The 13,982-nt window shown below is 50.9% G+C and overlaps 1 protein-coding gene across 19 annotated transcripts in view; it reads left to right on the top strand.

The window, feature by feature from the left end:
* Positions 1-7,729, top strand: part of DYSF (dysferlin) — a 93,375-nt gene extending 85,646 nt beyond the window's left edge. For all 19 annotated transcript variants that reach the window (XM_040555067.1, XM_040555073.1, XM_040555069.1 and 16 more), the window contains one exon: positions 4,688-7,729. In XM_040555067.1, coding sequence (XP_040411001.1) covers positions 4,688-4,726 — 39 coding nt within the window. In that variant the 3' untranslated portion in view covers positions 4,727-7,729. The remainder of the gene's footprint in view (positions 1-4,687) is intronic.
* Positions 7,730-13,982: the final 6,253 nt, after the last annotated feature.

The raw sequence follows: 13,982 nt of genomic DNA, 5'->3' as shown, positions 1-13,982 counted from the left end.
AGCTCTCCCCGTATCCCTGTATCCTGGGGTACTTCTGCTGGAGAAACAATTCCTGAGGTGCTAAGTAGTGTGAAGGAGGAAATAATCGTACGAGTGCAGATTTCAGCTGCGTTGCGTTGCCCTTCCCTGCACTCCCAACCATTTGCCTGCCATGCAGCAGGAACCAAGCCTTTGTGACCAAGAAGAACTCAGAAAACTTCAGTGTTTCCCTGAAGCTGCAAGTGGCTTTGCAGCCGTTCCAGTGGTATCATATAAAAACAACGTTGAGAGAAGCAAAAAATTCACAAACTATAAATATTGATTTACGCTCATTATTACTTGGGATTTTTCCCTGTTTCCTGGCTAAGTGTTGTTGTATTTAATTTCATTTTGGTTGGGTCAATTTTTAGTCATATTTCGAATAAGTAAGGCCATGTTTCATGGAATTTTTCTGTTTTTATGTGTTTGGCCAGCTTCCCCTAGATTTTTGAGGTCACTGGTTCTGTATCTACCCGGAGATTTAGTTGCTTTCCCATTTCATCAAGCAGTACATTTGGCAATAGTGCTGGTGGTGGTTTGCTGTGAAGGGTGCCCCTGGCATGCTGACCTTTGGCAGAGCTCACCGTTACATCCCTGATTAAATACACCGAAAACCAACCCCTCCTCACTTCTTTTCTGGTTTGCATGCCAGTGGCACCGTCAGGCCCTGTTTAGAATCAGGGCCGTGCTCTGCTGAGTGCTGTCTACGTGGTCCTGGCACCGTGCAGGCAGCTCTGGGGTCCCATGCTGCAGGTGGGGGGCTTTGCGTGCGCTCTGTCCCTCTCCAGCTGGGCAAGGGTGGTGGCAGGAAGACCTCAGGGGAATCCCATTAGGGCCCATGAACCCCAGAGGGCTGCTAAAGGGGCACACAGAGGTGCAGGTACTGTTTTTCTGCTTCTGCTATCCTTTTTGCTGTGACCTTGTGTGAAAAGCTCACCTGCAGCTTTCTGCTTGTTGGGACCTTCACCAGGACCTCCAGGGTCCTTCCAGGGTCCTTCCAGTGGTTGCTTCTCAGGAGATGGTCCTCAGCTGGGCAGGAGTCTGGGAAATATATGCCCATGGTGTGCCCTGGGAAAATAGCGGTTGGGGGAGCAACACTAACCCTGCGTGGTCCCTCTGCCATCCCAGAGAGATGGGAATCTCACCTGAAAATGAACCTGGGGCATTTTCATTGGCTTCTGCTATAAAAATAAGATTTTTTAATTTTTATTTCTTCCTATTCCTCATACAGTGATGAAAGCTTCAAACCACAGTCCCAGCTGTGTGGTCAAAGTAGCTGGGAAGTCAGAGTGAACGGCCTGTTTGAGAGCCGTGTGCTCCCACCTGAAGCAGCGACAGGCTGTCTGTGGTCCCCGACGGTAGTTCCCAAAAAACGTGGGTCCCAAAAGCTCAGGTTTTTCTGTGACAATGAAGAAGCTGATATCTCGGTCTCGTTCAGAATAATCATTGAGCAGTGTTTTACACCCCCAGGAAGTATTTTGCCCGTTGAACAGAGAAACAAAATATTCTGCAAAATTTAGAGCTACTTCAGGGAGTTAGAAGCTTTTGAAGATGGTTTGTGCTTTGAGTCATAGAATCATAGAATATCCCGAGTTGAAGCGAGTGAAGAATATCCCGTGCAGAGGTGAGGAGGGTCTGGGGGAGCTGTGGGGTGACGAGGAGGTTCACCAGGACCCATGGGGAGCTGGGAGTACTGCGGGACGGGAAATTTAGGCACAGGTTCCTAAGAAATCAGTCATCATTAGTGCGGCTGTTTACAAAGCAGCTCCTTTGAGTGGGTGAGAGGCCATTTCCAGCTGACGAGCCTTTTGGGTTTGGGTGGAAAACTGCATGGTACTGCAAATTTCCATAAAAAAAAAAGGTTGTCTTGTTTTACAAAAATGGGAAAAAATGTTGAAAATCCGATATTCTGAGGTTCTTCATTTTTAACTGGGGCTTTTCCACCCAGTCTTAGTGTCAGGTTTCTCGTCGGCTTGCCTTAGCTTTCTTTGCAGAGCGTTTGTCATTGTGGTCTGTACGAGCTCGGGCACTGGGAATGGCATTCCCTGCATCTTTCCTACATGATTTCCTTAGGCGGGCCTTAGATTCAACTTGACATCAGGAGACTCTTTCAACAGCAGACAAAAGCATAACGCGATCCAGTAGCTGGATGTCGGAGTTAGAGGAGCTGCTCCAGTCGAAATAGGACGCTAATTTTTGAGACGAGCGTTAATTAACCATTGGAACGGTTTGCCAAAGGTTGTGGTAAATTCTTCATTGCTCGAGGCATCCACGTGTGGGGGTTGCATGTGTTTCTACCAGATATGCCCTAGTTCCACCCCACGCCCCTGTCCAACAGGACGTCTGTGGCATGATGGGGCTTTTTGGAGAGGACCGCTGACTGCGGTGGGCTTTTCCTCCAGCGGTGCCACCACCGACGTGAGCTCTGCTCTCTGGGGGAATGCTGAGTGAAAGTCTCGGGCCGGCGCTAGACACGAAGTCAGAGGAAAAGGTTATAAAAGTCCAGCCTTGGCTTCTGCAGCCCTAACGCACAGGGAATATTGTGGTGAAGTTATCTCCCCGGAGCAGGGATTATTGTAAAGATTTTAGTGGCTACCACCATAGAAAAATGTAGCGCTGCTTCCAGCTGGAGTCAGCTCTGTTTTGCAGCACCATGAAAATGTTTACTACCTTTTAAAGCTCTGTTTGTGTTCTGCAAGCCCAGTGTTGCTTCCATTGCCATTAATTCTAATTACAGCTTGCTTTCTTCGCTGATTGATAATCCTGCTTGGCTTTCAACACTTCGTTAATACAAATTCATAGCTGGACAGAAAACTTGCTACCCTCCAGAATGCAACCAGTCAAATCATAAAAAATAGAAGCATTTTGGAGGATAGACTCCGAAAGACAAATGGACGGATAATTAATTCGAAGGTTATATTCCACTGGAGGCTTTTCTGATGACTTCTGGTAAACTGCCCTAAGTTTGCTTGCCTGATTTATGGCATTATTAGAAATCCTCAATTGGCAAACTGCCTCATAATTTGCTACACGTTGTAATTTATCAAGATGCTTTTGGTCAGGCTTTACTTCTGTTGTTTTTATTCTCTCCCCTCCTCCAAAGAGCTCGCTGGTAAACCAGCGTTATGCTTTGTTTCCAGATATTTTTTTTTTTTTTAAAGCACCAGAGTGATAGAACATCCTGTACCAATTAAGTTCAATATGCTTGGGAGGGCCTTCCAAGCTGGCTAGTATGTGGTCGCGGGTGTTTGAACCAGAGCTACTTTAAATATAGCTCTTTCCAAACAGCCCAAGCATGTGTCTTTGTCTGTACTTTTCTCTGCGGTCTTGATAAGCAGCATTTACACAGCTTAGTCTTTTTTTACAGCATTGTCATCTTTCAAGGAAGGAATTACATGTGTAATAGGCTAAAATACTGGAACACCTCATTTTCCATGGCAGCCCCATGCTTCACTGCACAATAACAGGGACAGCAGAGATCCCAGGAATGGTCACGGGAAGGTCTTGCCTGGGGTGTCTGCGCTCAGGAGCAAAACTGCACCAAGTGCCGGTGCTGAAACAGATGGCTGAGACGTTAAGGGACACAGACAGGGCAGAGAAAAAAATCCCGCAATAGGTTTGCCTTCCTTGATTGCCTTTGGCAGACTCCTTGGAGACGGTCCATGGACCCGCAGGCTAGGCTTGTACTGAGAAACGGAATCGGGATGGTGCAGGGCTGGAGGACCGTGCTCTCGCTGGCCAGGCTGGCTGATTGCCGGCGTGGTGCTGGGCACAGCGCTCGGCCCGTGCAAAGCTGCGCTCTGCTGATGTCCCGGCGCAGACGCCTGGGGACCGGGGCCAGGGCCCATTTCCAAGGGTCCGCCCCAACGGGCAGAGCGGACGAGGTCACCTCTTCTGGGGGACAGCGAGCTGTGAGGATGTGAGGTCAGGGCCTGAGTAGTGAATGCAGCATCAGGGATTTTGGGGAGCAGCACAAAGAGAGAGCGGAGGGGAGGGGGAGCAGCAGGCAGGGGAGGGGGTGAGGCTGCAGCATCGCAGCACGAGTCCTCACCTGCAAGGAGGCAGGTGGGCACTGGGAGGGTGCCGGCGGGGAGGTGGCAAGTTCCTGCAAGGAATGGAGATGGGGAAGTCGATCTTTCAGTTTTAAACTGCAAGAGGGAAGATTTAGATTGGGTATAAGGAAGAAATTATTTATGATGTGCGTGGTGAGGCACTGGCACAGGCTGCCCCAAGGAGCTGTGGCTGCCCCATCCCTGGAAGTGTTCAAGGCCAGGCTGGATGGGGCTGGGGGCAGCCTTGGCTGGTGGGAGATGCCAGGGTTTGGACTTGATTTTGTTTAAAAGTCCCTTCTAACCCCAAATATTCTGTGATTCTATGATTCAGTGATCTTAAAAACTGGTGGAAGGGGCAATCAAAGTCCTGGTGCTCACTGCTTGTGACCAGCAGCCTTTACTGGACGAAAGAAAATCCTGTTTTCTCCTGTGCCTGGGGCATCCCTAGCAGGGGGGCTCTTTGCTGGGACTGGGAGTTCATCCCTCTCGCCTGTCCTGAGCACAGCCCCATCTGCAGTTCTGTACCATGATCAAAAACGTGCTTTGACGTCCACTTGCTGCCCTGCTCTACCTGCTTCAAATCAGCTTTTCTCTGGCTTGTTTTTCCGTTCCTCTAGAACTACGCTGCTATGAAACTGGTGAAACCTTTCCAGTGAAGCTGTGCTGGCAAACGCATGAAAGGTCCGGTGCCTGCCTGGGGATTTTGGAAGGAAGCTGCGGCTCTGCACTGGATCACAGCAGCAGATGGAGCTGGAGAAGGGGCAGCCTCTCTCCAGCCCAGGCTGCTGCCAAATTGAAGACACGACTTTCCCCGATGCAGAATACCACCTGCAGCACTCACCTCGGAAGCAGTGCATAAACAAGACCTACTCTGAGATATTTCTTATTTTCCTTCTTTTTTTTTTTTCTTTTTTTTTTTTTCAGTTAAGCTGTTCTGATCTTTAAAGCTTGGATACCAATGCAAAGCTGAAGAGGGTGGGTGAGAAAAGGACCTTTTCGTGTATAGCCCGTGAGCATACAAAGATGCAGCAGACCTTACTGGGGGAGTTTCGGGCTGCTGGCGCGAGCAGCGTGTGCCTGCTAAAGTCTCTCAGGTTCTGAGCACACTTTTCTTTGCACTCTGAACAAGCCTTAGTTTTCCTTTGCCGTGTAATGTGTATTATCTGGTTTATAATATATAAAGTCTACCAAAGATGAAATGTGCTGCACAGCCTGAAACCCTGGGCTCTTACGTTGCCTTCCCAAAGAGCAAAAGCCACGAGATAGACGACCCAGGGAAAAGGCTCTGAGATCCAAAACTAGGGTTGGTGGCAATTGCTAAATCAGAGCAATTGCTGAATTTTGCTCTCGTGAAGGGCTGCACACTCTGGCCCACGTGTTTTGGAGCTTGTTTTCCCCCTCAGTGGCTCTTTCCCCTCTGCAGTCCCATGTGCCTCCCTTCCGAGCCAGTGCTGCGGTGGCAGAGAGCGTGGAGCCAGGCTGAGCCCTGCCCCGAGAGCAGCCCCAGAGCAAAGCAGGGCTTGGGGGCTTTGCTTCCCTGCTCCTCCCTGCCAAATGCAACCCCTGCAGCCGCGGCTCAGTGACATGTTGGTCTTTTTTCTCCTGTGCTCCCAAACATGCTTAAGCAAAACAGTACAAAAGCAGACTGCAGTGCAAGCTGTGAAACTCGCTGCTGCTGGGCGCTAATGGGGCAGATAACCCGCGGCTTTGGAAGCAGGCTTGTTTGCTTTATGCTTTGTGAACAAAATATTATAATACGTATCCTGCAGGTCTTGCCCTTCCACAGAGCAGCTATGACAGGGCTGGGATGGCAGCATTGGGACATTTCTGCTGTTTCCTATTCCCTCCTGTCCATCTGTCTTTGCTGCTGCAATCACATGGAGTGATGTGGACTAAGAGGGATTTCTAGTTATTAATAGCTCTGGTTCATGTCATGAGAGGATGCTCATCAAAACAGCGTTACTCTTGAATTTTCATCCTGCATCCTCTTACCCTGCAAGGAACCATCTCCCGGAATGGGGCCATCAAGTGTGAAAGCAAACGTCCCTGTGCGAGACAGCCGTGCTGCTGCTCTGCCCCTGCTCAGTCCCCCTGCAGGACCCAGGTCTGCCTTCAGCAGGACGAGGCACGGCTGCCTCGGGTCCTTTTGACCCCTGAAGCTGCTGCTGCTCAGCATGACACGTGAGAACAAGTAGCGGTGAAAAGTGATCCTGGGGGATCAGAGTTCCTCAGGACAAACTGTGCTGGTGTAAGCTCCTGCCCCGCTCCAGCAAGGCACTTAAGCCTGTTCTTAGCAGAAGGCAGGGAAAAAGCACATGCCTAATTGCTTTGCTGGATGGGGATGTGATGCGTTGAGCATTAAATCCCTTGTTATTCAGTACTGTAACAGCACCCAGATTGTCCCGGGCAGCTCTCTGCCACGTGTGAAGACAGCGTCTTTGACATGGAGAACATGCAGCTATAAAACCTGTCCTCGCTGCGGAGGTTTGGCTCATCCAGCATCCCCTTTCCAAAAGCAGCTGGTGCTCAGCTGGTGAAGTCGTCTCTGGGCTTTCCCACCCAAGGGTGGGTGTTTCATTTTACTGGCACAGTTAAATGCTTCATTTTGGCATTCGTTCAGTTTTTTCCCAACCCTCATTCGCACCCACGCCCCCATTTATTAGCCGCTGCCAGACTACCAGGTCTCGGTCATTTTTTCTGTGACGCTTCCCCCTTGAGGATCTGCTGAGCTGAGGGCAAATGTTGCTTGGGTTTGTGCCTTTCTGAACGAGCTATAATTCAATGAAAATGCTGGTGCTGGTGTGGTTGGTCCTTGCGCCTCTTCCACCACGACCCAGCTCTGCCTGGGGGTCTGGGTATCTTGCCGCCTACCTGCATGCCTTGCTCTCCCATCAGCAGTGGGAAATCAGGCCTGCTATTTCAATTCTTTGCTTTGCTTTGCAGAGTCTGTAAAGTTTCCCATCATGGCTTTATTGCTCTATGACCCTCACCTGTTTCAGAAACACAGTCTTGGTGCCAAGACCCCCAAAGAGACGAGTGACCCAAGTTTGAATACAAAGCAGTGCTTATTTCGGGATGCTTGTCATCCAGCCTGTCACAACCACCGCTGCCTATCCCCGCACAGACAAGCAACCCTACCAAAACACACCCACGTGCCACCTCCCAGAGCCTCTCCCAGGACTAAACCTTATTTTATTTCCCAGACCTTACCAGCAGCTCTTCCCTGGCAAACCAGAATGGGTTGTCAGTGGTGGGAGACCAGGATCCAGACCACCCAAACAGGTGGAAAAGGAAAGGGTTACATCCCCACATGCCATCCTCCGTGTTCCCAATCCAGGCTGCAGAGCCAATTTTCATGCCAAGAAGACTCCGTGGGCCTGTGGTGGGCAAAAGCAGGTCTGAGCATCTGACAACATCAGCTCAATCTCTTTGCTGCTTGAACAGCCACAGCCATCTGTTTGCCTGGCGGCGGGCCCTCTGTAGCTGGGTTATGTCTCCACCAAAGCCAGCCGGGGGTAGGAGCTGTGTAAAGTCTGTCCTGTGCCTCCCTGTTGTTTGGGATTTGGGATGTCCGGACGAAGTCTGTATCACCTGTCTATGCCTTATATACAGTAACGCAAATTTCACTGTGGTTAGAAATGAAATGCTCTGAAACCTTCTACTTCCTTGTGTGTTTTTTTGAGTTGATGGAATTAGGGCACCTTCCCTCCCTGTTGCGGGGATGCAAAAATGCAGCTGGGAGGAACAGGATGGGGCGTGATGGTCACTGTGCTCCTCTTTTCTCACCTCTTTGCTGCCGTTGCACAGGAACAGAAGTTCCCTTTGTTTATTAACCCGGACACCCAAAATCAGCCTGCTGAAAGCCAGCAGTGGCTGGGGAGAAGGTGGAGGGCTGGGGAAAGGGAGAGGGTACGAGGTTCCCAGATTTCACCCTCTGGCAGCAGCGGGGAGGGCAGAAAGAGTTCACTGCCTTGGGCAGGTTTGGAGGGGAGATACTGGAGGGGGCAGAGACGCCCAAGGATTAATTCTGGGATGTTTTTTGGAGCTGGCTGTGTCAAGGAGATGCTCCAGATGTGCTGGGGAGTTGCTGATGAGATTGGGGCCATTTGAGAATCCCCAAATGCCTTTCCTTTCCCTGGCAGGGTGCAGATGGGTGCTGCCTGCTTTGGCAGGAGAGATGCCCTCCACAGCACCACATTTTGGGATGGTGCCTGGGATGGAGGGAGGCAGGGGATGGGGAGACCCAAATGTCCAAGGCTTCGTCTGAGGAAGATGCAGGGCTTTGAGCGGGCACTCTGAGCCAGCATCGTCCCAGCCACATCTCCCCAGCCCCACTGCAGCCTCTCACAGCCCACAAGTCCTGAAGGAGAAAGTCCAGGAGGTCCTGGAGGGGAAAGGGGACGTGTCACCCTGCTGAAGGCACGAGAGAGGGGGTCCTCACTGCAGCAGGAGACGGGGGGATGGATCTCATGTCCCTGACTGTGCCTGACCATCTGCGGGTGAGTGCAAAAGCGAACTGCAAAATGTTCCATGTCTTAAACGTGTTTGTGCCGCTTGATTTTCTATTATTTCCTCGGCCTTCAGCTTGATGCTGTGTGTAATTCAAGGCTGGAGACGGGAAATGCGAGAGCTCCTCTGGGGCAGCCCTGACAGCTCGTGGCCACGAGATGAGGAGTGGGGGAGCTGCCACCCCGCACGGGGCTGAGCCCCGCTGACCTCCAGAAAAAGTGTAGAAAAAATGCTGAACTGTTTTTTCTCCTCAATAATGATGATTCTGTATTAATCTCCCAGTCTAATTTGCTCAGAAGAGAGAGGTTTCCACCCAGAATGGGGGCTTGTGATGAAGCTGTTTGAGTGGGCGGTGGTGCAGGCACAAAGGGGCACCTGTAGAGATGATTGTTGTGGCCTCCTGGCCCCCAAAGCAATAAGCTTCAGAGAGGAGGGTGGAAATAGCCTTGAGTGACAAAACTCTTTTGGTTTTAGCTGAAGGTATAGCCCCTAAAATCACTCCCAGATTCCAAAGGGTGTTCGCTGGTCCTGGAATATCTTCCCTGGTGGATGCAAGCACAGAGGGGGTTATGATGAGTATGAAGGCTGCTCTGTTGGCTCTGGAGCTCCTGGACAGACATCCTGAGTGTCCTAACCGCCTCCTCCGTGGGCAGCACCGTGCCACTGCAGCTGGGGCAGCCACCAGCCCTGTCCGTGTTGCTGTGATCTGGCTTCGTCCCAGGCAAGCCAAACTTCTTGCGCTTTGGAGGCGACCTGCAGAGATCTGTGCATCGACTGCTGGGCTCTGCTCTGCACCGAGTGGGGATGGAGATGCTCGAGCAATGGGGCGTGAAACTGCCGTGTCCTCGTCTCCGCCGCGCATTAGCTTCCAGAAGGAAAATGAGCTTTATTCATCCCGTCTGCTTTTCCCATTCACCCAGCCTCCTCGAGTGAGCAATGCTTTAAGCAGACCGTGCAGCAGGCCAGGCACAGCCCGAAACTCCCTGTGCCTCTGGGTGCAGCTCGGGCTCTCCATTTGCCTTTGGCTTTGCTCCAGGGAGACCCCGGCTGCTCTGCTCCATGGCACTCGGTGGCTCCGTCCCTGCCTCAGAGCGGCATCAGGGCTCCCTGTCCAGCGGGGGGCACGGGTCATGCTGATAGGGGTGGGGATCCTGGCCCCAAATCCTGCAGCTCCTGGGATCTCAGCAGCCTGTGCATGTATGACGCTGCCCTCCAGCTCTGCTGGTGGAGCCGGTGCTTTGCTCGGCAGTGCGAAGCTGTGAGGTTGGCGTGGGGGTGAGAGCTGGTGACTGTTATGCTGTGAATGGCTTAACTCCATCACGAGCTAAAGTCTGGGGGTGAGAACCCACATCCAGCAGTGCCTTTGGGTCCTGCCCATATCCCCTGTGGGGTGAGGAGGCAGAAGTGTACCTCAGCCTGCTTTTCTGCTGGAAAGCTCTGGATAAGAGCTACCTGATGTGATAATTACTTGGTACATACAAACATTTTTTACAATTATTACTGCTGTGATAACAATAAAACAGTAATGCTGGAGTTGCTGGAGTTACCAGGGGCTCAGTCTGGAATCAGGGATCTGTGGTGCCGGGAGCTTCCCACACTGCATAAAAATGGTCACTGTCTCCACAAATGTGAAATAATCTGTTTTCCTCAGGCAGTGATCTGAGTGAGGACTGGAACAAGACAAGGGCACAGCCGTGGCTCTCCCCCACATGGGTGTCAAGTTTTCCAGGTCTTTGCAGCTCAGTTTAATGTGAGTGTGCAGCGCTTGTCCCTCTTTCCGTGGGCACCTGCTCAGCCTGACATCTCCTGCAGCCCTACACATGTGATAGCTGTATGGTTTTTGTTCCAGACAATATGCACATCATCCAGACTGTGGGGTGATAAAGTGGCCCCCATAGCGGGTGACCGTGGCTGCTGCTGCTTTGCTGAACCAGAGGAGCCAGCACTGAAAGTCTGACACCGCCCCAACCCCGTCTCTTGCCCGGGGTGCAGGGCGCAGACAGGCTGTCTGCTCCCACGGCCCCCAGGGGAGGAAGGGACATGGGGACCGTTCCCCCTCCTGACAGCACTGGCAGCACTCGGCTGGTCCCGGATCAAGACATCAAAGCGTCTTGTCTTGCTTCACAGTCCTGGAGGAGTCGTCGTGTGTTCAGCCCCTAGGAGCTGATGGGACCCAGCTGAGATGTTTATCTGTGGTTGAGTGAATCCCATCAACAAGTCTGGAGAACATGGGCTGAAAATTTCTTATCCCCTCGAACCATGACTCTTGGATGCTGTGAGACACAACAACTGGGGAAGGAAGAAAACATGACTGTGGTCCCGGCTGGCATCCTTGTACCCTCCTGTGAACTTGGTGCCACGGAGCGAGGCAGAATCTTCGAGCAGACCCCGAGGGGGGCTGAGCGTTTCTGTGCAGAGCAGGGACTTTCCCTCACCAAGTTGCAAATCTAACGCTAAAAGACTGAAAAAAAAGACTGAAAAAAAAATTAAAAAATTATACAAAACAGTTAGTGCCGATGGCCATTAATACCCCATAACACCTCCCTTGGCATTTCTCCACCCTCCTGCTGGACTGGAGGCAAAAGAGATCAAATGGTTGGAAGGTGCTGCCCTTGTGCTGTGTCGTGAAATAATTGTGCCAAGAAAACATGAAAGTTGATGAACGTAGGTCCCACACTTTGAAGTGAATCAATGCCACACCAAGGAGAAGTGCCTTGTGCTGTCTTTCCAGCATGTCCACGGGTTTTAAGGCACGGAAATGTCTCAGCTGCAGCCACCCAGCCTGCGGGCAAGAGACCGATGTGCTCCATGCCTCAGCTTCCCACAGCCGCAGTGCTCTGGTTTTCAGGCCCAGGCAACATTTTAGCAAGGGCCTGAAGGCAGATTGTAGACAGGGTGAGTCTACTCTGAGGGACAAGTGGGGATGTGGAAACAGAGGGACTTTCAAGTCAGAGATCTGGTCATGACAACAGAAGTGTTCCTCTAAGTTGTGCGTGGCCACGCTATACCTTCCCTCTGCTTTCCCCCTCTCTTTGGTCTTTTCCCACTCTCTGCTCCATCCTCTCCTCCTTTTTCACTTGTGGTTTGCCGCCAGCTTGCATACAGACCTCATCAAAGGGCGCCATCCCGGGAGGGGTGGAGAGTTACAGCCCCACGAATTAGGAAAGCCCAGCCCTTGCAGAGCTGGCCGCCCTCTCCCACTTCGTCCTTTGTTTCAGAACATGTGTGAAAGAAATTAATCTGTTCTCCTGCCTCCTGACGATGGGACCTCTTGGTGTTTTTTTTTTTTTTTTTTTTCTTCTGGAAATAGCATAATTCCATGTTTATGAAAACAGGAGGCCAGGGCACTTAAACTGGATCAAGTGCTAGGGGCTGGCCCTGCAGCCAGTGGAGGAGGCAGCATCCTCTTCCTCCTCCCCTTGTTTGGCCTTTGGAGCAGACTCAGGGTTGTACTTCTGTCTGAGGCAAATCCAGACAAATAGGATTTGGTGGATATGGAAAAGGGGAAAAAACCTGAACAATCAAGAGATTTATGGTTGTTGTTTGCCAACGAAAACACAGCAGGAAGAGTCATCTGCTTGCAACGTCGATGGCTGTAGGCTGGAAAACAAAGCCTGAATTGATTGTCCTCCTCTACAGTCCGCAGATAATAACTGGCACCTGCCAGGATGAGTCACTGCAGCTGAAGATGGGGTCTTGGAGTGGTGGGATGGATCTGTCCAGGGACTCTAGAGGGAGGGGAAGGTCATCGGTGTGGCTTTGCCATCTCTCTCTTCCGTGCTGGAAGTCTGGTAAGATGCCTCCCAGCCCAGATCTGGTGGAGCTTTCCTCACCACAGCATGCAGCAATCCATCCCTTCCTCATCACCCAGGGGCCCAAGAGCAATCTGGAGTCAGACTCCTCATAATTTATTTTAGAAGTTATGCAATCTGAAAAAAATAGAAAAAATAATATAAAGGCTGCTTTTTTTTTTTTTTTTTTTTTTTTTTTTTCCTTTCTTTCCTAGCTGGCTGAGTCATGGGGGATTTGAAATTCCAAGATTTTCTTTGCAAGTACAAATACTAAAAATACACATTTTTACACACAAGAACTTCCATTTTGACATCTCCTTCAACTCCAGCACCATTTCTTTTAAGAAACACCAGAAAACCCAAGTTTTGTAGGCAATGGATACAGCTGGTATCATCTTTCTCATGGCTTGAACACAGGAAACCACACGGTAACGTTGGAGACCTTTACTAATCCCCAAATGGTTCATAAAGAATGAGACCCCAAAAGAGTAATCCCCTCCCTCCTGCCTCCCCTGGCCATTCCACCCAGGTGATGGGGGATTAGCTCAAAGCAGGGACTTGCCCCAGATTTAGCCCATCCTGGGCAGCTTCAGTCGTCCTGTAGAGCTGCTGGGAGGGAGTCAGGCAGGGACCTGGAGCAAATGCAGGGAACGGATACATGTGGGAGATCAGAGATTCCCTATAGGAAGAGATTAGAAGTTGTCACAAAGGCCTAGGTTTGTTTACCCAGCATGAGGCAGATTCAGAGGCCTCTGTCTGACAATCACAAAACCCACCAGAGTAAATCCCAACTGAGGAGACAAGCTAAAAGAAAATGTTGGCAGAAGGGAGAAAACAGAGTGGCAGTAGATAAATTCAGGCTTTTCTAGAGCATCGTTTGAGGTTGTACAGGGCCTTGACCTCCCCTCAGGCCTATGCCCTCCTCCATGCCTCATCTCCCCACGCCTCAGGCCTTTCACCACAGAGGGGGCATTGCGTTAGGCTCAGCTGTGATCTTCAAAGCCCTCAGCTCCTGCTGGGCTCACCCAGTGTACCAGGCTCTGCTCTTTGGCTGCTGACATTGAAGCACGAGAGTTGACTCCAGCTGCCAGCTCTCTTCGCACTGTCCCCAGGACGCTTGTTACTACCTCCAAAGGAAAGATATTTTGCAAACCACTCTCACCATAAATCTGCTTCCAAGCAGGCAGCAGGATTGGGTAAAAGCAAATCTAACTGCATGCTTGCCTCTTTCTGGCAAAGGTAAACCTGCCAGGTGCTTCCAATCTGAAAGCACCACACTGGTGGGTTCAGGTGGCCATGACTGATTGCTCTGGGCCAGCCCCACTGTCTTCATTTCACCCACACTGAAAGACCATGTTTTAAGTGTTCATTTTGTCAGTCATAAGTGAAGTTCATGAACGACTAAAGCCTGGATTCAGAGTGTTCGCAGCTCCATCGGTGGGGGAAGTTGTGTGTTTTGTCCTTGCCTTCATTATGGTGTAGGGAAAATTCCCCTTTGCTAAACTCTGGGCTCTTCTGACCTCCTGCTCTGTGGACCTGAACAAAGTCAGGTGACCCCTGCATTACTAGACCATAGGCACCACATTGGGCCATATAAAAATTACAAATCTTT

This window comes from Cygnus olor, chromosome 4 (genome assembly GCF_009769625.2).
Source record: "Cygnus olor isolate bCygOlo1 chromosome 4, bCygOlo1.pri.v2, whole genome shotgun sequence".
Lineage (NCBI taxonomy): Eukaryota > Metazoa > Chordata > Aves > Anseriformes > Anatidae > Cygnus > Cygnus olor.
The sequence above is the reverse complement of the archived record's forward strand: the minus strand, read 5'-3'. Positions and strand labels throughout refer to the sequence as shown.